This window comes from Callithrix jacchus, chromosome 13 (assembly GCF_049354715.1).
Source record: "Callithrix jacchus isolate 240 chromosome 13, calJac240_pri, whole genome shotgun sequence".
In the NCBI taxonomy this organism is placed as follows: Eukaryota; Metazoa; Chordata; class Mammalia; order Primates; family Cebidae; genus Callithrix; species Callithrix jacchus.
In genome coordinates this window covers 67,545,091-67,571,219 of record NC_133514.1, presented here as the reverse complement: position 1 = coordinate 67,571,219, position 26,129 = coordinate 67,545,091, and the positions used below count along the sequence as shown (strand labels likewise).

The 26,129-nt window shown below is 38.4% G+C and overlaps 1 protein-coding gene across 4 annotated transcripts in view; it reads right to left on the bottom strand.

The window, feature by feature from the left end:
- Window positions 1-23,832, bottom strand: part of IMPACT (impact RWD domain protein) — a 30,295-nt gene extending 6,463 nt beyond the window's left edge. For 3 of the 4 annotated variants that reach the window (XM_017963927.3, XM_008979630.4, XM_008979627.5), the window contains exons 1-8: window positions 23,708-23,832; window positions 22,448-22,576; window positions 21,574-21,626; window positions 19,974-20,036; window positions 12,975-13,060; window positions 5,998-6,120; window positions 4,421-4,518; window positions 2,129-2,202 (exon numbers count right to left, since the gene is read on the bottom strand). In XM_017963927.3, coding sequence (XP_017819416.1) covers window positions 2,129-2,202; window positions 4,421-4,518; window positions 5,998-6,120; window positions 12,975-13,060; window positions 19,974-20,036; window positions 21,574-21,626; window positions 22,448-22,576; window positions 23,708-23,743 — 662 coding nt within the window. In that variant the 5' untranslated portion in view covers window positions 23,744-23,832. Of the gene's footprint in view, window positions 1-2,128; window positions 2,203-4,420; window positions 4,519-5,997; window positions 6,121-12,974; window positions 13,061-19,973; window positions 20,037-21,573; window positions 21,627-22,447; window positions 22,577-22,668 lie in introns of all 4 variants that reach the window. The other variant, XM_017963929.4, reaches the window with a different exon arrangement.
- Between the last annotated feature and the right edge of the window lie 2,297 nt (window positions 23,833-26,129).

Below are 26,129 nucleotides of genomic sequence, written 5' to 3'. Positions count from 1 at the left end.
TATTCCACCCATCATGCATTTCTCTATTTTCTTCTTTCTGAGTAAGAATGTTAAGATTTATTTTTTTCTTTGAAATTTTCCTCTGGATGGTTACTAATATTAGAGATAAATCATGGTATTTTAATCAATTTAAACTACCTAGAAAGTTAGTATTTGAAATAATAATGTAGATCTACAATATAGTAAAATAAGCTTGGCAAATAGGTGCTAGAGATTGAAAGAAAATTAGTGTCAGTTATGGTATGCCACCTGGTGGATTTCTTAGGGCCCTATGATGGCATCATGTGGAACTGGGCAAATGTAATAAAGACACCCTCCCAGCACTGGCCATAAAAAGCTGTAAACTTTTAATGTAAATACTAAAAGCTATAAAAGGTCATCTACACACCTAAGTCAATTATGTTACCTTACAGCAGTCACATTCATTCATTCACTCATCCTTCCTTCCATCCATCTATCCATCTATCTATCCACTCAATAAATATTTACTGACCACCTACTATAAACATTAAAGTTAAAATACTATGAGCACTGTTTAGCTTTTTTTACATAGCTTAGATACAAGATTGTTGAAGCTACAGCCACAGCCATGGAGGAGTAAAATAAACAAATGAAATTGGATTATCAAATTCAGGTCTATCACTTAACTATGGGATCTTGAAAAAGCTAACCTTTTTACAGTGGTAGAACTGCTAATTACTCAGAGTTAATTTACATAAAGTTTTGGCACAGAGTAGGCACTCAAAAAACATGTAGAATAAATGAACATTACAACTTTTACAGCCCATTCTAATGACTGAGAACACAGTTGAATTCCTCATTTTCCTAATGAAGGTCATAACTGATTAAGAAAACATTAAAAATCTGTCTAGTGATACTCCATTAATAAGGGAATTACATAACAAATAATTGTAAGTAAGCTGTGGCACTTAAAGAGATGTGAAATTAGCAATATTAAAAACTCACCTACTCAAAGTGATGAATTTCTGAGTTTCAGTTTCAGATAGCCAAGATTCTACAAATAGTCTCAATCGTATTTTAAATTTACACCAAGTCCTTATGTTCTAATTTACTTTAGGCCTAAACTATGTTCTTTTAAAGTCTTACAAATTTGCGTACTTTTTTAAATGGCCTTCATCTCTTCACTTACAAATCAGCAAAGTTGTGTATAAAAACCTTAATTCTCAAAACGGAAACTCCTGTAGTAAAAGAGGTACTCTTAATTCACTGCTGATGGGAGCATAAATTGGTTTTTAAAATCTTTGGGCTAATGCCTGTAAATCCTTTCACTTTGGGAGTTGGGCAGATCACACGAGCCCAGGAGTTTTGAGATGAGCCTGGGCAACATGGCAAAAACCCTGTCTCTACAAAAAATACAAAAATTAGCTGGGCATGGTGGCTGGCATCTGTAGTCCCAGCTAACTTGTAAGGCTGAGGTAGGAGGATCATTTGAGCCAAGATTGTGCCCCTGCACTCCAGCCTGGGCAACAAAAGGGAGACTGTCTCAAAAAAACAAAACAAAACAAAACCTTTACAAGAAATTTGGCTATATATCAAAAGTTTCAAAAATGTTCACACTTTCTGATAATTCTAAGAATTCTTTCTTCCTTGAATTATACTCCCATTTCATTTCAAATGAGAATCTCAAGCAACCAGAACCTTTCCTGAGGAAATAACCTAAAAAGTATACAAAAACATTCACTGGACCACTCTTTATAATCGTGAAAAATATGAAAAACTAAAAGAAAATGGTTAAACTGTAGAATGGCACCTCAAATAAATATGATAGCCATTAAACAGTATTTATCAAGTAGTTATAACGACATGAAAAAGCTGTTTTGTTTAATTAAGAAAAAAGCAGAATACAAGGGTAAAGCATTGGGAAAAAATTAACTTTGTATAGAAAAAGTAAAAAAAAACCAGAATATTGTCAGTTACATCAGATGGAAGAAAATGCCAGATTTTTCCCTTTGATTTTTTTTTCTTTTCTGCATTTTCCAAGTATTCTAAATAACTATTACTATTATAATGGAAAAAATACATAATAATTATTATTTTCTAAAATCATGCATCATTACCCTCAATTTTTTATACATTTCGTATACTAAAAATTGTAATGATTACTCACCTGTAGGCATAGATGTTGTGGGTGGCACTAGCTATTTTCTTATTCTCATACAATTTGGAAAGAACCATTTTCACCTTAAAAACAGCAATAATATAAATAAGTATACATTATATTTGCTCTGTAAATAAATGCTAGAAAAATGCCTTAAAGCATATTGTATTAAAATAAATAGTCACTTAAAGAGTCTACTTATACTCTGAAAAAGTCATTTTCAAAGTTTTCTTCTCATTTTAGGGGCAGAAACTGGTACTCATAATTGGTATAAAAATGACAGACCTGGTGTTTTTGATCACAAATTATCAACAAATATTTCGGTACTATGTCAAAGGGAAAATGTATTCCCCATGTAAAGAATTTTAAATGCAAATATGAAAACTTCTAAAAACTAGCTCTGAAATTTACCAAATGAATACATCCAATGTAGCAGGTATACAATAATGGTATGTTCCAAATGTTATAAAACCACACCTTTTTCTGGGAGTCAAGTAAGGTTCATAGAGGAGGTCACATGAGCCAGGTCATATAAATGGCAGTTCTTCTGCACCAAAAAGACATTCCACACAAAGAATAGGCTATATACAAATACAGGGACTGGGTGGCCAGATTTAGCAAATTAAAATATAGGACCATCAAGTTAAATGTGAATTTCAGATCAACAAGTAATTTTTTTTACTGTTAAGTACATCCCATGCAATAACATTAACCTGAAATTCACATTTAACTAGGTATTCTGTATTTTATCTGGAAACCCTAGCGGGAACAAAAAAAAGAAAAGTTCAGGAAGTTTTACAACAGCTTTAACTTAGAGTATGAAAGAGATGATAGAAGATCTGTCATGAATGATAAGCTAGGGCCATATTACAAAGGATCTATGCAATAAGTTTGGGTGTTCCCTTGTAGACACTGGAAATCAGCAAAGATTACATGTGCGAAGGTGAATAAGAGAGAGAACAGAGTGAAACATGGTCAGATTTTTCAGAAATGTTGTAATGGAAAGAAGTATGGAAGAAATATTGGTGGCAGGGAACAATGAGCTGGAGTTGGGGACACCAATTTGGATCACAAATTGTGCAACCTTCTGTTTATCATTTTTTAATCTTTCAGGTTCTCATATTCTGATCAATAAAATAGACAATGACCTCTAAAATTTGTTTCAGCTCTCACAAATTATAATCCTGCAAATCTAAGTGACTATGATCAGAAACAGAAAGAGGATCCAGAATGAATAGATTCAAAATTAGAATGAACTCAGAGGACCCTGGGAAGAAGATGTGACCAAAGGCGAGGGACAAAATAGGATTCCTGAGAGAAAAGACTGGAAGTCTGCACCAAAAGTTATGATCTTGACCACACGTCAGTGAAGAAAAGAACTTACTCTTTCAGAGTGAAAGAGCCTGGTACAAAGAGCTCTAACCCTGAAGGTCAGGGCTTTAAAGAGCTTCAAGAGTAGAGCAGCTGCAAAGACAAAAGGAAGAGATTCATACCTAAAATCTGTGGCAAATGAGACTTTTTTAAAAATTTAACTTTACAGGTAGTATTGAAATTGCCTCATACATCAATAAAGTTTAAGCTGAGCTAGATTATAGAAGCAAGGAAGAAGAAAAGGATTCTGCTGAAAGGAGAATGAGAAAGGCAAAGACCTAGGAATAGTTTTTGGCTGAAATCTCTCCCATTTATACCCCTGGGTGGAAATAAGGTCACCTAAGATCAAGAAGCACAAAGGAAAGTCAGTCAGGTAGGGAGGACTTGGTTTAGCCAGTCTGTCTACTGTCCCCTTTGTTGAATAATAACAACAGAGGAATGGACTTAGTTTCACAGAACTCCTATTCTACAGGACAAATAATTCTTTTTGACAAGATATTAAGCATCATAATTTTCTATAATAACACAATGAGTGTTTCTTATTTAAAGATTCATTAGAGGGTTAACCCCTAATCAGGGTTTAGATATAATTTTGAAAGCAGTGACAAGCCTGGCTCAGTGGCTTATACCTGTAATCCCAATACTTTGGATTGGGAGGCTGAGGCAGGAGGGCTAACTGAGTCCAGATCTAGACCAGCCTGGGCAACATGGTGAGACACCACCTCACAAAAAAAGAAAGCAAGCAGTGACGAACAGAAACAAAACAAATCTTCTGTGATTCACAGTTATTTGGGAGTAGAAAAATGGACAAATAATCTTTATCTTATATGAAAATAAAACATAAAAGTAAAAATAAGGGCATTATTGCAATATCATTTACTTGAATTACTTTAGTAAAATATCAAAGTGAGCTAGACAAAAGAACTTTACCTGTTTGGGGCAAACTACTGGAGCCAAGTGTGCCTGAAAAGTACTTCTTCGGTCTGTAATAGGAATGCCATGATCAATCGGAGGTAATTCTTCTACTTCTAGAAATGTAAAGAATTCATTTACTTTATTTTTTTTAAAAGTCTTACATTCAAATGTTGAAAAAAAGAAATGGGGAGGAGCTGGGAAAGAAATGTAAATTATATAGTAAATCAACTAAAATAATCATTAATTGTTATCTACCAAAACTAAATGTAAATTATAATTTTAAGTAAAAAGTTTCTAAGTATATTGTACATAAGGTTAAAATATCTGACTTATAAATGATCTCCACCTGCCAAGGTTACCCAGGGGAAGCAGTGGGTTGAAACTAAAATCCTCCACTGTTGCAGTCAGTAGTATAAGTTGGTACAATATCTAACACAATACATAATTTTTAAGAATGTAAAGGGGTCCTGAAACCAAAGATTTATAGTTGCTAATATAAAACTTATTTATCAATTTCACTCTCGTTAGACCTCTGAGTTGGAAAAACTATGAACTTATATTCTTTATACTGTGTAACTACAATATAATATCTTCTGCTAATACAACTGCTCCTACTTCATATGATGGAATATATCAATAATACATCCAACTGGTATTCCATAAGAGTATCATGATTTCCATTAACTACATCTCTTAAACAAGTTTAAGAATCACTAATTAACTCTCAATTCTGTTGAAACACTTAATCATCCTGGCTACTACTACCTGCCCCACTTAGGATGAAAAGTTATTCAAGACAAGAAAGTAGGTTTATGTAGGGAGTTGGAGAGGAGCCTGGCGAACATAAAGAAACCCATCTCTACTAAAAATACAAAAATTAGCCAGGCGTGGTGGCATGTGCCTATAATCCCAGCTATCTGGGAGGCTGACGCAGGAGAATCACTTGAACCTGGGAGGTGGAGTCTGCAGTGAGCTAAGATCATGCCACTGCACTCCAGCCTGGACCACAAAGCAAGACTCAATCTCAGAAAAAAAAAAAAAAAAAAAACTGAACTCAAGCTGGGCACAAAGGTGCGTCCTTGTAGTCCCAGCTACTCAGGAGGCTGTAGTGGGAGGATCTCTTGAGCCCAGGAGTCCAAGGCCAACTTAGGCAACATAGCGAGACCTCATCTCTCCAAAAAACTCTTAAAGGCATTTTACTAGCTTTAATTTCAGGGGCTGCACTTTCCTGAAATTTAGTCCTGAGACAACAGAAAACAGCTAAGGATCTCAATACAGAAAAATATAAAAACATGATGTAAATTAAAAGCATTAATAGCCTTTCTTAGTTTCAATTTCTTCCACCACTAAACAAAACTCTAGAAAGTAGGGGGAAAAGAGTAAATTTCCATTTTTTCCTTACCATTTTGATAACCTCAGCAAACACCAAAACTGCCAACAGGCAGGAAAGAAATAAATCTCAATTATCTGCAAATTAATAACTCCTTCCTAAAATTTGAGAAAATCAGTAAATTTCTCTATCATCTCAAATAACAATACATAATACTACCAACCCCACTCTCCTCAAAAGAAACTAGTTAGTAACATTATACCTGTCCGATTTTCACTGATATCAAAATCCAATGCTTTAACCGAACTTTCTGGCTGACATGCTAAAATGATATCATCTTCACATTCAACATCTTCCTCTTCAGTTTTCTTCTTTACTTCTGGGCCTATGTGAATATGAGACACAATTACTCTATGAAGCAATAAGAAATGATGCTTTTTAAAATAATCACTGGGTCTTGGTTTCTAAACACCACTCTTCAACGGAAGGACCCAGCACTCAGCCTCTAGGAGAACTGGTTGATTCTGAGTTGGAGCAAGGAAAACACAAGATGAATCTGGAACGTCATGTGGATCCAGAAACTGGGAAATGCTTAAAAAAAGGTGGGGCTTATAAAAAGAACACAGGAGCCAACCTAAAGGGGCTCTTAAAGGTGAAAGCTAGAACAATTTGAGCAACAAAAATATAATGATAGTAGGCATTTTAACCAATGGCTGAAATAATATACATAATATAAATAAGTAAATAACTTACATAAATAAATAAATAAACAAATAAATAAATACATAAATTGGGAGGAGAGACATCCCTTTCTCACAATAGAATTCCAATTACTAAATGAAGAAGGAATGGAAAAATAGAAAATTATCATCAGGCAAACATCACAGTAATAAGTATTATTGACAAGATCCATGGATATATACTAAAATCAGTGGCTGAAAGTCTAAGGAGAAACAGGACTTTAGCATAGCTTCAAAATATCTCCCTTAAGCTATAAAGACAAAGATAGTAACTGTACAGTTAATTTTACATGTCAACTTGGCTAGGCCACAGTACCCATATATATGTTTGTTTGTTTATTTATTTATTTATTTATTTATTTATTTTTGAGGCCGAGTTTCGCTCATGTTACCCAGGCTGGAGTGCAATGGCGCGATCTCAGCTCACCACAACCTCCACCTCCTGGGTTCAGGCAATTCTCCTGCCTCAGCCTCCTGAGTAGCTGGGATTACAGGAACGCACCACCATGCCCAGCTAATTTTTTGTATTTTTAGTAGAGACGGGGTTTCACCATCTTGACCAGGGTAGTCTCGATCTCTTGACCTCGTGATCCAACTGCCTCGGCCTCCCAAAGTGCTGGGATTACAGGGGAGATCTATTTGTTTATTTTTGTTTGACACTTAGTCTCACTCTGTCACCCAGGCTGAAGTGCCGTGCACAATCTACACCTCCCAGGTTCAAGTGACTCTTGTGTCTCAGCCTCCCAAATAACTGGGATTACATGCATATTGCACCACACCTAGCTAATTTTTGTATTTTTAGTAGAGATGGGGTTTCGCCATGTTGGCCAGGCTGGTCCTGAGCTCCTGACCTTAAGCGATCTGCCTAGCTCAGCCTCCCAAAGTGCTGGGATTACAGGTGCAAGTCACTGTACCCAGCCTCAGTACCCATATATTTTGTTAAACACTATTCTAGATTTTCTCTGAAGGTATTTTTCAAATGAGATTAACAATTATGTCAGTTGACTTTGAGTAAAGCAGACTGTCTTCCATATGGGCTTCATCAAATCAGCTAAAGGCCTTAACATTAAAAGACTGACCTCCCCAGAAGAGGAAATTTTTCCAGCAGACTATCTTTGTTTTCAAACTGCAACATTCACTCTTTCCTGGGTGCCAAGCATGCTAGCCTATCCTGAAACTTTGGACTTGTCAACTTCCACAATTCTATAAGCACATTTCTTAAAATATATTTCTGTGTGTGTGTGTGTGTGTGTGTGTACACACACACACACACACACACATATTCCATTGGTTCTGTTTCTCTGGAGAACCCTGACTACAGGGTACAGTGGAGACATTTGGCAGATACCACCTTAACCGAGATATCAAAGTAAATATCACCAATAATAAGGCAAATGATACGGCAGGCACAGTGGGTCACACCTGTAATCCCAGCACTTAGTGAGGTCGAGGCAGGAGGATCACTAGCACAGGAGTTTGAAACCAGCCTGTGCAACATAGGGAGAACTTGTCTGTACAAAAGATTTTTTAAGTAGCTGCGAATACACCACCACTCCCAGCTACCTTAAAAAATTTTTGTACACGCAGCTCTTTTTAAATTTTTTGTAGAGACAGGGTTTTCCTATCTTGGAGCTACATCCTATGTCCCAGCTACACCCTCCAAGCCTTGGAGGATAGCTTGAGCCCAGGAGGTTGACGCAACAGTGAGCGATGGGTTCATGCCACTGCACTCCAGCCTGGGTAACAGAGCGTGTCTCAAAAATTAAAAGTAAAAGTAAAAAATAAAGCACATGGGCCGGGTGTGGTGGCTCACACCCACAATCCCAACACTTTGGGAGGCTGAAGCAGCCAGATCATTTGTGGCCAGGAGTTTGAGACCAGCCTGGCCAACATGGTAAAACCCCACCTCTACTAAAAACACAACAAATTTAGCGGACCATGGTGACAGGTGCCTGTAATCCCAGCTACTTAGGAGGTTAAGGCAGGAGAATCGCTTAAACTTGAGAGGCAAAGGTTACATTGAGATTATGCCAGTGCCCTCCAGCCTGGGTGACAGAGCAAAACTGTGTCTCAAATAAAAAAAGCCATTATGATATAAATTCCTTAATATGTTGCAGTATGGAAGACACAACAGCATTTTTTTGGTATTCTTGCCATTAGGAAGGAGACCTAGGCATCTAGGATCACCTCCTCCTTGACTTCCACACTGCATTTCAATAGAAGAAAAGGCTAGCCGCCTGGCGCCTCCTGTAAATAGCAGGCATGGTGTGGGGGAATCTCTCTGGAAGACATTTGTTTTTACTTAAGATCAAACCCTCACCCCACTCCTCCATCAACCAAGACCCTTTCATATGTGATTTCTAAAACTGCAAACCCAAGACCGTTTCACTTGTAATTTCTAAGGCTGTGAACCTAAGATTCTTTTATGTGTAGTATCTAGAGTGTAAGCCTATATAAAGGCAGAGCTTCTCTTTGTTAGGTGAGCTTGGTGGTTAGACAATTTGTAGAGGTCTGTTTCTCATGGTCACTCCTGCTTCAGCCAAAATGGCTAATCTCACTCCAATCATGAGAAAACACTGGACAAATCCAAATTGAGGGGCATTCTACAAAATAACTATCAGTAGTCTTCGTAAGTGTCAAGGTTATAAAAGTCAAGGAAAGACTGAAGAACTGTTTATAGACAAAAGGAGAGTAAAGAGAAACAACAATGGAATGCAATGTAGAATCCTAGACAAGATCCTATAACAGCAGAGAGGATATTAATGTAAAATCTTAATAAGCTCTTTTTTTTCTTTTTTTTTTTGAGACGGAGTTTCGCTCTTGTTACCCACGCTGGAGTACAATGGCACGATCTCAGCTCACCACGACCTCCGTCTCCTGAGTTCAGGCAATTCTCCTGCCTCAGTCTCCTGAGTAGCTGGGATTACAGGCATGCACCACCATGCCCAGCTAATTTTTTTGTATTTTTAGTAGAGACGGGGTTTCACCATGTTGACCAGGATGGTCTCGATCTCTGGACCTCATGATCCACCGGCCTCAGCCTCCCAAAGTGCTGGGATTACAGGCTTGAGCCACCGCGCCCAGCCTGCTCCTTTAGTTAATAATATTGCACCACAGTCAGTTTTCTGCTCTTGATAGCTGTATGATGGTTATGTAGGATGTTAACAGGAAATCTAGGTAAGGGATATAAAAGAGCTCTTCATACGATTTTTGTAACTTTTCTGTAAGTTTTAGAATTAGTTCAAAAGTTTTAGAAATTGTAAATAGCTGTGTAATTAGTTCAAAATTAGAAATTTTTATGCTAAAAAATATATATAAATAATAAAGAATAAATCTATACTGAAGAGTAACAGTAAAATCAAAATGAATTACTTATTCTTACTAGTTCTTCAGAATTAACCCTTTCACTTTAATATAATATGAAGTCTACGAAAACAATTTTAAAGAAAAAACTCCAAACAAAAAAATTTCTAAAAATTCAAAATTATGAATTATACAACACAAATTAATAAGTCCAAAATTTAAGGAGTAGTCAAACTATATTATGGATACAGGTAAGGAAAAAAAAATATATATATATATTTTGGAGACTGAGTCTCACTATGTCACCCAGGCTGGAGTGCAGTGATGCCATCTCAGCTCACTGTAACCTCGGCCTCCCAAATTCAAGCAATTCTCCTGCCTCAGTCTCCAGAGTAGCTGGGATTACAGGCGTTCCCCCACCACACCCAGCTAGTTTTCGTATTTTTAGTAGAGACGGGGTTTCACCATGTGGCCAAGTTGGTCTCAAACTCCTGACCTCAAGTGATCTGCCTGAGCCTCCCAAAGTGCTGGGATTACAGACATGAGCCACTGCACCCGGACAAAACTATCATTTTTAAGATCAATTATTAAAATTTCCTAAGCGTTAAGTGATACAAAAGTTTCTGGAGTCCCAATTTTTTACTGTAATACATTCCATTTCTGTAATTGTTCCATCTCTAGAAAGGCAGATGGACAAATAACTTGTTTTTGGAATTCTGAGAACACTTTTCTCACAGATGCCCTGAAACGCTACCAAATCAGAACATGGACCATAAAAAGTTAAAGAAAATACTTCAAGAAAGATTGTTACATAGACAGAATATCTTCATTTATCTCTTTGATTTCTTTTAAATTTTTGTGGATACTTAACAGGTGTATGTATTTATGGGGTACATGAGATATTTTGATACAGGCATGCAATGTGCAATACTCATATCATGGAGAACTAGGTGTCCATCCTTATCTCTCTGATTTTAATAGAAGCAGTAAAAATACTTGCCCTCGTAGAAAAATGTAAAAATGCTCTAAAGAAGATATACTGCTATCAACTTTAAACTGATTTTGCTCAAGGAGTCCTAAATAGTTAGTTTCCTGTAAATAGCCTTCTAAAAAATTACTAAGTAAACTACCAGGTTCTATTTTTCTTTTCTTTCCTGCTTTTTTTTTTTTTGGAGACAGGATCTCGCCCTGTTACCCAGCCTGGAGTGCAGTGGCATGATCACAGCTCACTGCAACCTCGACCTTTCAGGCTCAAGCAATCCTCCTACCTCAGCCTCCCAAAGTGCTGGGATTAAAGGCCCAAGTCTTTTTCTAATCCTTCTTTTTCCCAAATTGAAAACAATTCTACTAGTGTAACAAGAACACCCTATTTGGAAATAACATGTTAAATAGAGTTATTTTACTCTCTCAAAGGCTTCTGTGGTATGTGAAACGAAGACTAGCAAGTGAAGTCATAGGAAATGTTGGAAGCTTCTATGTTGTTCATATACTTAGTGATTCAATAGAAGATTAACAATAATAGAGAAAAATATAAATTTTCAGATGTTTTAAAATTAGTGGTAATGGCTGCATAACTCTGGGAATACTAAAAGCCACTGAATTGTATACTTTAAAAGGGTAAGTAATTATGACATGTAAATTATATCTCAATAAAAAATTCAATTGTGAAGTTAATTTCTATATCCTAATATTGGTCACTGTGTTTTCCAAAGTTCTTTTTCCTTTTTTTTTTCAGGCGGAGTCTTGCTCTGTCGCCCAGGCTGGAGTGCAGTGATGTGATCTTGGCTTATTACAACCTCCGCTTCCCGGGTTCAAGCTATTCTCCTGCCTCAGCCTTCTGAGTAACTGGGACTGCAGGCGTGCATCACCATGTCTGGCTAATTTTGTATTTTTAGTAGACATGGGGTTTCACCATATTGGTCAAGCTGGTCTTGAACTCCTGACCTTGTGATCTGCCTGCCTCAGCCTCACAAAGTGCTGGCCAAATTTCTTTTTCTGTAAACACTAGATTCATTTGAAATTAATATCTCAGCTGAACGCAGTGGCTCATGCCTGTAATCCCAGCATTCTGGGAGGCCAAGGCAGGTGGATCATTTGAGGTCAGGAGTTCACGACCAACCTGCCGAACGTGGTGAAACCCTGTGTCTACTAAAAATTCAAAAATTAGCCAACCATGGCAGTACATGCCTGTAATCCCAGCTACTTGTGAGGCTGAGGGAGGAGAACTGCCTGAACCGTAGAGGAGAACTGCCTGAACCGGAGAGGCAGAGGTTGCAGTGAGCCAAGATTGCACCACTGCACTCCAGCCTGGGGGATGGACTGAGACTCTGCCTCAAAAAAAAAAAAAAAAAAAAGAAATTAATATCTCATTTATACAGTCCAACGATTCATGAGGAAAGTTACAAAGTTCATATTACCTTAACTATAGTCAAAGAGAACAGAAATTTTGGACCTAAGTTCTTTCACCATAAAATTCTACTTTTGTAAGAGTATACAGGAGTCCCCTTTATCTGCAAGGGATATGTTCTAGGATACTGCAGTGGATGGCTCAAAGCACAGATAGTACAAAACCCTATACATTCTGTTTTTTCCTGTGTGTGTGTATATATATATATATATATATATATATATATATATATATGATAAAGTGTATTTTATAAATTAGGTACAGCAAGAGATTAAGAACAATAACTAAAGCCAAAATAGGCCAATTATAATATACTGTAATAAAAGTTATGTGAATATGATCGACTGACCTCTCTCTCTCAGAATATCTTATTGCACAGCACTTACCCTTCTTGTGATGATGTAAAGTAATAAATGCCTATGTGACAGAATGGGACAGAACAAGATTTCAACACGTTTTTAGAATGGCACAATTTAAAACTTATGAATTATTTCTGGAATTTTCCATTTAATATTTTCAGACCACAGTCTACCACAGGTAACTGAAACCATGGAAAGTGAAACCTCAGATAAGGAGAAATACTGTAATACGAAATCAAAAAGGCTAAACCTTATAGAAAGAAATAACTATAATTACATGAACAATTATACTTTGGAGAAACTTGGATTTTATAATATACAAACCATAAACCAGAATACATATTTTCATATTAAATTTCAATTAGAGTATCTACATAAAAATATAATTACTCTACGTAAAAAGAATATTGATAGTATTTTTCAATCCTACCTGGTTCTGTCATCTGAGATTTTTGTATTAGAACATCTCTTATTTTCTCCACCCACAGGTAAAGAATACTTTCACCGATATTCTGTCTAAACAAAATTAAGGGGAAAAAATTTGTTATTTCAAAAATCACCTTCGCAGATTCAAGAAGATCCAGACATTTACAATCCAAGACAGTATATACGATCTAACCATCTCTTTTTAAAAATAATTTATAAAAACCTGGGGTTTATCAACATTTGTGTCTGAGTAACTAATACAGGTTATATCAACGTTAAAGATTCCAGTTGACTCCAAAATTAACACGGCTTATTTTTAAATAAACAGAAGAGTTGTAACCAAAGAGGAGAATAAACAGTTTTGAACTAGATGGATTAGAGAAATATAAATGTGACTTAGTTTCTATAAGTAGATACAATTTTTCAGTATGGACGTCTGATCATTGCTTCCATTTTTGAACTTTTAAAAGAATTTCAAACCACTTATTTAGCACACTTATCATTTAGTATACTTATTTCAACAAGAAAGAATGCAAAGCATATGGGAAACTCCTTCAGGGAGTCAATTTACAAGACCTAAAAGACAATTCAACAATGTTATTCATACCTTGTTTCTGACAAAATATTCTACTGCCTAAATTGATTCATTTTGTTTCCAAATGATGTTTGGTTGCCTCAGATAACTAAATCTATCTCAAAGGATCATTGAGAAAAACAGTGTGTCATGGGTTTTAAAGTCATGTCCACCGTTATGTTAAATGATGGCAACAGCAATAAAATAAAGGCCCAAGTGGTCTGCTCTTTACAGAATGACACTAATTGTAGATAAGCACGGTATGTGTTTAAAGATACCACCACACTACTATATAGCAACACCTCACCTCCTTCCTCTAAAAGCTTCCCTTGAAACCATTATCTCTCTTTATCACTACTCATCAACACCCACCAAAACTTTCAAAACAAGCAAACAGAAGAAAACAACATTGTTTTCAAATAATTCTATACCCTCAAATCCACCCCATCACACCCACAATTCTTAATACTAAAACTAAATACTTGTATTGGTTGATACAATAAAGCTATTCACTAAAATGCACTAAGCTATGTGAAATTAAACTAATTATTTAATCTGAGTTTCAGTCACCTAATTTTCAATATTATAAACTGGAGGAGATGATTTTTAAAATAAGAACACCCCAGGGCCGGGCATGGTGGCTCACACCTGTAATCAAAGCATTTTGGGAGGACGGGTGGGCAGATCACCCGAGCTCAAGAGTTCAAGACCAGCCTGGGCAACATGGTGAAACCCCATCTCTTAAAATAATACAAAAATTAGCTGGACATGGTGGTGTGTGCCTGTAATCCCAGCTACTCAGGAGGCTGAGGTGGGAAAATCACTAGAGCCTGGGAGTAGAGATTGTGTCACTGCTCTCCAGCCTGGGTAACAGAAAGAGAACACTTCTTGGGAAAAAAAAAAAAGAAGGAGTCAGATATGGTGGGTCACATCTGTAACTTCAGCACTTTGGGAAGCCAAGGTGGGCGGATAGCTTAAAACTGAGTTTGAGACGCCTGGGCAACAAAGTGAGACTCCATTTCCACAAAAAATTCAAAAACTCAGCCAGGCACAATGATGTGTGCCTGTAGTCCCAGCTACTTGGGAGGCTGAGGTGGGAGGATCACTTGAACCTCAAGTTTGGAGGCTGAAGTGAGCTATGATTGCACCACTGCACTCCACCCTGGGCAACACAGTGAGACTTCATCTCAAAAAAATAAAAAATGACTGTTTTAAAGAACAAAAAAATGACAGCTGCTACTTTAGTGCTTACATTATCCCCTTTTTTACAGGTAAGAAAACAGACACAAAGAGATGACACTATTTAAAGAACTGACTCCAAAACCTCAACTGAAACAGCCTTAACCTCAGCTTTACTGAACTTTAAATAGGCCCATTCCTGACTCTAGGCCCTGACCTCCCTTTTCTTGGAGTATTTTCTTTAGAAAACTTGTCATTGTAAATTCCTTCTCTACCTCTTTGAGATATATGTAAATCTTTTTATAAAAAACTTCCTAATTGGTTTTACAACCCAGGAAATGTCTTTCTCAAGGACCTAGGAACCATCCCTTTGAAACACAATCATCAAAGAAGACAGTGCCCTTATCTTCCAGTCTCTATGGGAGAATAGCAGGCTAACTTCAACAGGTACCTCTTGGTAAACATAGATGGCCCACTCACAAAGAGAAATATTTGCAAACACAACAAAAACTCAACATGCCCAACACACCTGATTAATGGCCCCACATAATATCTTTTAGTACTTTTTTTTCCACTAGCTCATCCTGGCCCTTAAAAACCCTTCCACCTTTTGTTGCAGAGGAGTTGAGTTTACACTTCGTTCTGGCCTCTTTCCCCTACTGCAATGGCCTTTAATACAGTCTTCCTTGTCTGTTTAACTTTATCCAGTATAATTTTTGCTTCAAGAAGCCTCATTTACCAACATTAAAACCTAAGACTCCATGATATATCAAAATGTGAAGAGATGTAAAAAATTTCAAAAATTATTTTCTTGGACTTCTAAATTAAATATTGCTTAAATAGATCATCACAAAATCAAATACTATAAAAAAACTTGTAATCCTTTTCATTTTCTCTTAAACAACATCACATTCTAAGTATTTTAAATGTATTTACTTTTTGTTTTAGCGAAATAGCTTTCATTTATTCAAAATAAAATATTTAAAATATTCCTATGAAGAATATTTAAGGCTGGGCGCGGTGGCTCAAGCCTGTAATCCCAGCACTTTGGGAGGCCAAGGCGGGTGGATCATGAGGTCGAGATTGAGACCATCCTGGTCAACATGGTGAAACCCCGTCTCTACTAAAAATACAAAAAAATTAGCTAGGCACGGTGGCGCATGCCTGTAATCCCAGCCTCGGGAGGCTGAGGCAGGAGAATTGCCTGAACCCAGGAGGCGGAGGTTGCGGTGAGCCGAGATCGCGCCATTGCACTCCAGCCTGGGTAACAAGCGCGAAACTCCGTCTCAAAAAAAAAGAATATTTAAATAAAAATTAAGGGCATAGTAGCTCATGCCTGTAATCTCATTACTTTGACATGAAGAGGCAGGCAGATCGCTTAAGGCCAGGAATTTCAGACAAGTCTGGGCAACAGAGAGAGACCCCTTGTTTACAAAAAAATACAAAAATTAGCCAGTGGTAGCACACTTATAAACCCAGCCACTCATGAGGCTGAGGCAGGAGGATCACTTGGACCCAGGAGGTCAAGGCTTCAGTGAGACATAATCATGCTACCGTACTCCAGCCTGGGCAACAGAGTAAGAGTCCATCTCAGAAAAAAAAAAAAGTGGGTACAATAACCAAACTAGTCTATATCTAATCAGTCACCAAATCCTAGCTTATATTTTTAAGTATTTCTTTAACTGATCTTCTCCATTCTTCTGGTTCCCTTTATAAAGGCCTCCACCATATCCCTCCTGAGTTACTGACTGCTCTTCTAAAGAATCCCTTCTTCACAGACTTACTTTTCATTTATTTATTTTTTTGAGACAGAGTCAGTCTCTGTCAACCAGACTGCAGTGCAGTGACACAAACTTGACCTCCTGCCACCTCAGCCTTCCAAGTAGCTGGGGTTACGGGCAAGCCCCACCACACCCAGTTAATTTTTATTTTTTTATTTTTTATAAAGATGGGTTGGGGGGACTCTTACCTATCTATGTTACCCAGGCTGGTCTCAAACTTCTAGCTTCAAGCAATCCTCCCACCTCAGCTTCCCAAAATGCTATGTTTACAGACAAAAGCTACCACACCTGGCCCGTTTAATTTTTAAACACCAATATTTTCCACTTTCTGCCCTCTGATGGAATTATATGGAAAATATGATTAAAAGTTGTCACAAAAGGCCAGGTGCGGTGGCTAACACTTGTAATCCCAGCACTTTGGGAGGCCAAGGCAGGCAGACCACTTGAGGTCAGGAATTTGAGACCATCCAGGCCAACATGCTGAAACCCCGTCTCTACTAAAAAACACAAAAATTAGCCAGGTGTGGTGACACACCTGTAATTCCTCTCTACTAAAAATACAAAAATTAGCCAGGCATGGTGGCACATGCCTGTAATCCCAGCTACTCAGGAAGCTGGGGCATGAGAATTGCTTGAACCCGGGAGGCAGAGGTTGCAGTGAGCCATGATCACACTACTGCACTCCAGCCTGGGCAACAGAGCGAGACTCAGTCTCAAAAAACCAAAAAGTTGTTACATGAAAGTTTTAAAAATAAAGCCAGGTGTGGTGGTATGTGCCTACAGTCACAGCTACTCAGGAGGCTGAGGCAGGAGGATCACTTAAGGGTTGAGCCCAGGAGGTCAAGGCCAGCTTGGGCAACACAGTGAGACCCTGTCTATTAAAAAAAGAAAGTTTTAAAAGATGTGTATTTCTACTTAGACTACATGCATGAAAATATTACCACTTGGACCAAGGTTATTCAAGCACATTTAATAAACAAAGCAATATGGCTCATATTCCACCATTACAACAAACTGTATTGTAATCTCTGATACTTCGTAAGTCTCAAATAGCTCAAGCAAACTAGTTAAGGAGAAAAGGAAAGCTGTGTCCAATGGGAAGGTATAGTTTAGTAAAAGGAGGATTTTTTTGGATGGGGGATAGGCAGGTGGGGAGCCATTTCTGAGTATATGACATTGCACATGGCTAAGAAAAAAATGTAACTGATGAATGTGATTAACATGATAGAAGCTAAGTGTGGGAAGAATTTCAAGAAAAAAGAAGTGGTTAATACCACCAAAAATTAGGTAAGAGCTGAAAAATGACTACTAGATGAACAATTCTGGTGTTAATGGCAAACAAATCTGCAGTATATTGATCTTATTCTACTTGAAGCTGGGGCAGGGGGCAGAGGGGGCGGTGGCAGATAAATTGGCAAATAAGAGTAAACAAAGGATTATAGAAAGAAGTTTGTTGGGGGCACAAAAGTTGGAGTGGCCAGTAAGGTAAGGGAGAGAGATCAGAACATTTAATTAAGGAAATACTTATATGCCAAAGATAACAGTATCACTAAATGGGGACCCAAGGAAGACCATACTTGCTCTAGGCAGGAATAAGTAAAATGGATTCCACAATGACTTACCATTTTCTAATTAAATATTTTGGGAGGAAAAGAAACCTGGCCTGGATCCCAGGGACACAAAGAGGGGCTGTCACTGTACCAAATGGAGTGGCCACCTAGAACATATAATACAATCCTTACTAGATCCTAGATTACAGTAAAACTGATATTCCAGAACATTATTTACTAATATATCTCCTTAAAATTAATCTAAATCATGGTTATATCTTCTCTAGACAACTGCATTAGCCCCCTAATTGATGTCCCACATCTATTCCTGCTGCCTTCCAAACAGAAATAGGATAACCTTTTTTAAATGAAAATATTATTATGGCCAGGCACAGTGGCTCACACCTGTATCTCTGCACTTTGGGAGGCGAAGGCAGGAGAACTGCTTGAGGCCAGGAGTTTGAGACCCGCCTGGACAATAAAGCAAGGCTCCATTTCTATAAAAAATATATAATTTTTTAAAAAGTTAGCTGCAGGCCGGGTGCAGTGGCTCATGCCTATAATCCCAGCACTTTGGGAGGCCAAGGTAGGTGGATAATTTGAGTTCAAGACCAGCCTGGCCAGCATGGTGCAACACCACCTCTACGAAAAATACAAAAATTAGCTGTGCATGGTAGTGGGTGCCTGTAGTCCCAGCTACTCAGAAGGCTGAGGTGGGAGAAATCGCTTGAGCCTGGGAGGTTCAGACTGCAGTGAGTCACTATTGCACCCCTGCACACCAGCCTGGGCAAGAGAACAAGAACCTGTCTCAGGAAAAAAAAAAGAAAAGAAAATCTTATCTTATCATGGCACCCTACTACTTAAAATCCTTCTCTGCTTCCAATTATTCTTAGTGTGAAGACAGAATCCTTAACATAATCTACCAAATTCTGCAGGACCTGTCTTGCCTACTTCTCCAGTCCTTTCTCCACCATATTCCCCCGATCTCATCCTGTCTCTTACCACTACCTATCACCATTACTGTTTCCTATAATGTGCCAAGCTCCCTAACAACAAGCCTTGTACTATATGGCCTCTCACTGAAATTATCATCCCCTAATTAACTCCATTTTTAAGTCAAACAAGTCATCCCTCACCTCCTAGACTATGTCAGGTCTTATTTCAAACTCGATTAGTTTTGCATATCTTCCTTTCATAGAATTTACCATAGCTATAGTTTTATATTCATTTTTACAATGTTATAAGTAATATCTCTCCCTCACCATAAATTCTAAATGCCATGAAAAAGGGCACTTCTGTTTATGCTAACCATATCTGCACTCAGGATCTAGTACAGTGCCTGCCATATAATATTTGTTGAATGAAGGAATGAATGAAAAATAAAGCCTATCAATAGATTCTTAGTCTTATGGCCTAATACAAGAGAAACTACTATTCAAAGTACATAGACATTTTAATTTCATTCTACACAGCCTATGAAAATACCAAATCAAGAACAATATCTCTTAATTTATTTTCACAAGTTGGTTAAGTGTTTTTGTTTTTTAAGTAAGATCCTTTAACAAACAATTTTTTTTAATTTATTGAGATTGAGATGGGGATCTCACCATATTGCCCAGGCTAGTCCTGGATACAAGCAGTCCTCCCACCTCAACCATCAAACCCAGCCTGGCTAAGTGCTTTTTTAATAGTTATTAGCACTAAATATTACTGTATTTTTTATCTAAGTAGACAATATCGAAAGTAGATATAAAATTATATAGCTAACTTTTCAAGGTCTCTTCGAGTGAATCCTTTTTGTTAAAGCACAAGTGGCTTTAAAAAGTTTAGAAAGGTTCTAAGAAAGGGTTCAGAAATTTAACAAAAGCCCACAATACAATCACTAACAGAATTATTTTTAAAAATCACCTGTCACTTACATATATATTTCTTCAAGGCTATTTGATAAATCCGCACGTTCTTGCCCTTTAAGCCAAGGAGCACTAAGATTAAATAAAATACAATTAGGAAGTTTATTCAAGGATTATGTTTATATCTCAAATTACTGATTACATCACGAATGATTTTTTTGGCTTCAAAAAACTTATCTATTTTCATTAAAAAGCAATCTTATATTTGTATAAATCTATATAGTTGCAAAATGCTTTCATTAGCATTAATTCATTCAGTCTTCCCAAAAAAACACGTCAAAACTCACATCAAAATTACTCTATTTTAATGATTTAAAAATTGGCTGGGAGTAGTGGTTCACACCTGTAATCCCAGCACTTTGGGAGGCTGAGGTGAGTGGATCCAAGGTCAGGAGTTCAAGACCAGCCTGGCCAATTTGGTGAAACCCCCATCTCTACTAAAAATACAAAAAATTAGCCAGACATGATGGCACATGCATGTAGTCCCAGCTACTTGGGAGGCTCAGGCAGGAGAATCACTTGAACCCATGATTCAAGTGAGGCAGAGGTTGCAGTGAGTTGAGATCACACCACCGCACTCCAGCCTGGTCAACAGAGTGAGACTCTGCCTCAAAAATAAAAATCAGGGATAGGTTCATAGGGTTTCGTGAATCTGCCCACATTTATTTATGTCGCAGAAAAGGGTCTAGAATCTAAATAGTATAGTATAGCATTCACTACAATGCCAGGAATTCCCCATTTTTTCTAACTGGTGCCTCAAAACAGCTCTTAAAAAAAAATCTGAAAAGGACATTTATGTTTACAAGCATTCTGTATCTACCATGTGCAATAAATAAAAATAAAAATTTATAGAACCATTATTAATAGTAAACATTAATGCTACAGTTTTAAAATACATGCACAAAAAAACTAATCAGTAAAAATTCTAGTAATTGAGGGTTTTTTTTAAGGCTAATTAAGTGAAGCAGTCGGACTGAAGAAGAAACAAAGAAATCTGTAACCAGTTGTGATCAATTACTGGTTATAAACCAATTACTGGTCTACACTCAGACCAACCTAGTAATTGAAATTTTTATGCAATTCTGTTCCCAAGGGTTTATACATATTACTAGGTGACGGGGCCAAGGTAGATGAAAGATCACTTGCATCAATAGGTCATGATTCATAAAGACTAAGTAAGCTTGGGCTGCTAAGAAGATGGTTCCTCAACATCAACCAGGGAAAGGGGCAGGGAGAAACAAGCAGGCAGTCTTAGAGGTACATCAAGGAACTGTGGCTAGGTCAGCAAAACTAGGATAGGAGAAACTCTAAGGGCCAGGGTTTCTACCTTACTAAGCTGTCTAAAAAGGAAGGTTTCCTTCCTCATCTATAAAGACAATTCTGTAGCTACTTCACTTCTATGAACCTCTTTTATACTAAGTGGTATATTTCATTGTTTTATAGAATTTAATTTTTTATTTAAATGTTCTATACCAAACCCAAAAGTATTCTTAATTTCTATATATATATTTTAATAAGGTATTTTATCTAAACGCAATGAACAGTATAGAGAAATATCTTTCAAAGTATAATCTTTTTATAACAATATAAAGATAGAAATACAGCTTACTTCAACTGATAGATAGGTGGAGCTGTACCTGGGTATTCATCTGGCAGCATCACCTACAAGGCAGGTTCAAAACAAACCTGTTTACACTTCATCAAGGTTCAAAAATAACCATATGTATTAAGCTGGCAATTGGACAAAAGGGTGAGGAGGACAGAGATAAAAGGAAAAGGAAAACTGAAATATGGACATTATACCCTGACGCAAGTGGATGGAGTGACATTATAATATTTTCTGGCTACTTTTCAGAATACTACAAAAATCCTAGGAAACACTATTAACTATATGAAATAGCTAACACATAATAGAGAACCATACATATTTCTTTTCAAATTGTATTATTATAAAAACACTGGCAAAAAGTTCAAAGTACACACAAGCAGTCATCAAAGATTAAGCACTAAGAAAAGCCATAGCAGATCTTTTCATTTATTTTATCCTAACTAAAACTGATAATTGATCACTGAGTCTTAATTAATAAAGAAATGAGTGTCTACTCTATGAATCACCTACATTATTAACCTCTCCTTCCTTTTAAATGTTAGCTATTTTTCCAGGTTTAGACCCTTTGCTTTTAAATGAAGAGAATAATGAAAAGAAGCAAACTACAGTCTCACAAGGGTACATTAACACACTTAAATGATTAAAAGAATTGGGATAAGAAAGACTGAAACCATCAATTACTGTATGATTTGAAAGTGATCTAAGATGTTACTGCCCATGTGTTTAGATAATCACTGACAGACGCTGACAACAAAGATAATTTAGAAAACAGCACAAATAATCATTAGAATACAAAAGTCAACCATATAATGAAGGCTGGAACAGAAAGATGACTGTAACAGAAAGATGACTGCAGGGAAGGAAGGGAAAGTACCTGCAAGCAAAGTGTCCATTTGGGGTCATCTATATCGTCGCTAATTCTAATACAAAATATTTTGGCACAGTCATCAATGACACACCATTCCTCCCCATAAATGGCTGCCATTGCTTCAATTTCCTCATTCTGAAAGAAACCGATTTTTTTTAAGTCAACAAATGTACACATCTTAAATTCCTATTCTTACTACTTTGCAAGGTATTTGCATTCAACATTACCAGTGTAGATTCCTAGATGAGCCTTAGCAAGCCAAATGTTCTCAAGAGCAGGTCACCATGTTCTTCTCTGGGTGGTTTGTTGCTACGCGCTACTCCAATGACTGGAGCCAGCCTTGCTATCACATTTCTGTGCTTTTGGCCACTATTGAGCCAAAATATTGTATGCAGTCCTATACTTTGTAATGACCATTCACACGTGAAAAGATACACCTATCTTCTCTGTTCCACCTTCTCTTTTTTAACAGGTAATTCCACCCCTGACTCCCACCCCCAATAGCTCTGTCCCACATTATCTGTGTATTCCTGCTGGGTGTCTCACTCGTTCTTTTGGATTCAATTTTGTTGGGGGGAATGGGGTGAGGTACAGAGGGACTGGATGGCTGGTTGTTTGGTAATCAAACCCTTAAAACATTTCATAAATTATTCTTTGGGCTTGGGGTTAAAAAAGAAAAATAATTATTCTTTGGGCTTGGGGTTAAAAAAGAAGGACCTAAAGGGAAAAGATGGGAAGCAAAGTATGGATTCGACTTCGTAGCATTTCATTTTGTACTCACAGCCCTGTAGGAAAAGACTTATGATCGCCCACGTGAACGAGGCACAGGGAAAGCTCGATACTAAGGACAAAAGGAGTAAAATTCGGTGGGCTCTCGAGGACCTACAGGATCTGGGTTATAGCCCTTTTGCCAAAGAGGGAATCGAAATTCTTAAGTGGTTTGTCCAAGACGACACGGCGACAGCAGGGTGGGAAGCGAAACCCTGGTTTTTGCCTTTGGCCCAGAGCTGCTTCGTCGCGTGTTAATGGTTGACGAGGACACCGTCCGAAACAGGCCGAGCCAGCAGCCGCCGAGGAGCTGCCGGCCTAAGAGCTCTGGGCCGAGGGGAAGCGCCGGGAGAATGGTACGCGGTGGGGCAAATGGCGCGGCCAGTGCTGGAGGAAGTCGCGGCGGCCCCGGGCGGAGGGCCCTCGGCTGAGGAGGACTGGAATGGCGAGGCGAGCCCGAGCCAAGCCTGGAAAGTCAGCACCCCGCCGGGGCCTCACCTGCCTCTGGTCGCTCCCTGCGTCCCCCTCAGCCATGTGGCCCCGGGAGCAGCCCTGCAGACGCCACCTGCCAGGTCCGGAACGCGGGGGCAGGGCACTGCGGCTGCGAGCCTAAAGCTGACTGCGGCGAGGCCCGACCCGGAACCGCAACGCTGCCACGCCGCGCCGTCGGCATTTGCTTCCGGGTTGCAGGCTGACTAGTGCAAGGGGCTCCTGGCCCCCTGGCTTTTGGGTGGAGTTCTCCGTTGGGCCCTTGCGCCCGCCATCCCGCATTCCTGCCTTGCGGCTCTCTGGCAAGGCAGAGCCACAGGGAAAACCGGCCCTCCAGAGGAGCTGCTGGAAGCCTTCTTGGCTCTGTCTCCTGGGAATGCGCCGGGGCAGGGGGCTTCTGTTTGCCCATTGCAGCCTTGGCGCCTTGGGAACGCCCAAGAGACATTGGGAAGTCAAATTTACATCCGCGTCCCGGGACTCAAACCTCAGTCCACAGTCCCAGATTCGTCTTTACGTGCCTAGGCAGAGTTTTTGTTTGCTTGTTTTTGACATGTTTTAAGTTTTGTCGGATTTTGGCAAAGATAGGTTTGATTGACCAAAACTGGAAAACAGAGAAGGCAGGAGGTGATTTTTAAAAGCTTGAGGAGAAACCTTATTTCTCCCATTCACTGTTGTATTGCGATCATTTTCTTTAGTCTCCCTGAATATTTTGTCTGGGGGCAACTTTTGTGCGAGACACTGGCTATGCCAGTCGACATAAGGGGCACTGATGGAGTTTCCCCAAAAATGAATCCGTTTGTCATTACTCCCTCGCTCACAACAAACGTGCGATGACATTCTAATACATTGGTTATGAATTATATCAACAGCCTTATTCAAGACACTTCAGTCGAGGCATTTTCTTGATTGCAAGGCATTTTATTTTTGCTTGCTTCACTTTCCTTCACACGTGATACACAAAAACTCAAAATATTACATCTCCCCTCTCTTCTTCCGTAATCATGGGTATTTTTCTGGCCCCCTTTAAAACCATTCTCTTAAGATAAATTATTGTAGGGGAAAATAAATAAAACTCTTCTCAGAGTTAGGAGTTCAATACCTGTAGAGAGTTCCACTTTCATTACTTTGAGTATAAGCTTTGTGGATTTATTAATTCAATGGACATTTATTAGGCTCTTACTGTGCTAAACATTGGATATGCAAAATCATCTGTCATGCATTGCCTTTAAGGGGCTAAGATGTGAAGGGAACAAAAGTAAATCAGTGAACCAGACATAGAGTAATGTATCTCTTAAAGATTGGATAAGTTCTGAGAAATTTACCCTTAGGCAGTTTCATAGAGATCGTGGGAACTTCAGAGTAATAAACTTAGATGGTATAGCCTACCACTTATCTGGGCTGTGTGTTGCCTGTTGCTTCTAAGCTACAAACCTGTACAGCATGTTACTGCACCTAATAGGCAATTGTAACACATGATATTGGTGTATCTAAACATAGAAAAAGTATAGTAAAATTATGGTATTATAGTCTTATGAGACCACTGTAATATATTTGGTCCATCAACATAACTCACTGTAACCTCCTGGGCTCAAGCAATCTTCCTACCTCAGCTCCCCTAGTAGCTAGGACTATAGGCATGTGCCACCACACCCAGCTATTTATTTATCTATTTTGTAGAGATGGGGGGGGGTCTCACTATGCTGCCCAGACTGGTCCCAAATGCCTAGCCTCAAGTGATCCTCCCTTCTCAATCTCCCAGAGCACTAGGTTTACAGATGTGAGCCACCAAACCCATCCCTGCATTCTTTCTTCACTGACCTTTTCACATCTCTTACAGCTTTGATGCAAACATAATGATTTTCACCCTTAAATCACTTTTTTTTTTAACGCCATGGAATCTTTTCTTCAAAGAAAGTTTATGTGAAACAAATTTGTTCTGGCTGAAATGAAAATAGGATTGATTGTTCTGGCTGAAGTGGAAATAGGGCTGAAGTCCAAGTACTTAGCAGTACTCCCTTCCTCTCAGCAGCCCCACTAGAACTTTAAAACCCAAGTTTGAAAACGCCACGTTAAAACTTAGCCTTCCAAACAAAGCACAATATACTCAATTAGTTGCACACAGTACTTCTATTCTTACTATGTGTCATAGCAACCCAGGCCATCTTATCTTCTACAGATTACACTGATGATTTTCTCTTAATTCCTATTTCCTCAATAGCTACAACCTTTAAGTCTTCTTTTGAGTTTGAATTCTTTTTTTTGGGGGGGGGGTGCAATCTTCGCTCACTGCAACCTCCGCTTTCCAGGTTCAAGCAATTATCCTGCCTCAGCCTCCCAAGTAGCTGGGATCACAGGCACACGCCATCATGCTCAGTTATCTTTTGAATTTTTAATAGAGACTGGATTTCACCATGTTGGCCAGGCTGGTCTC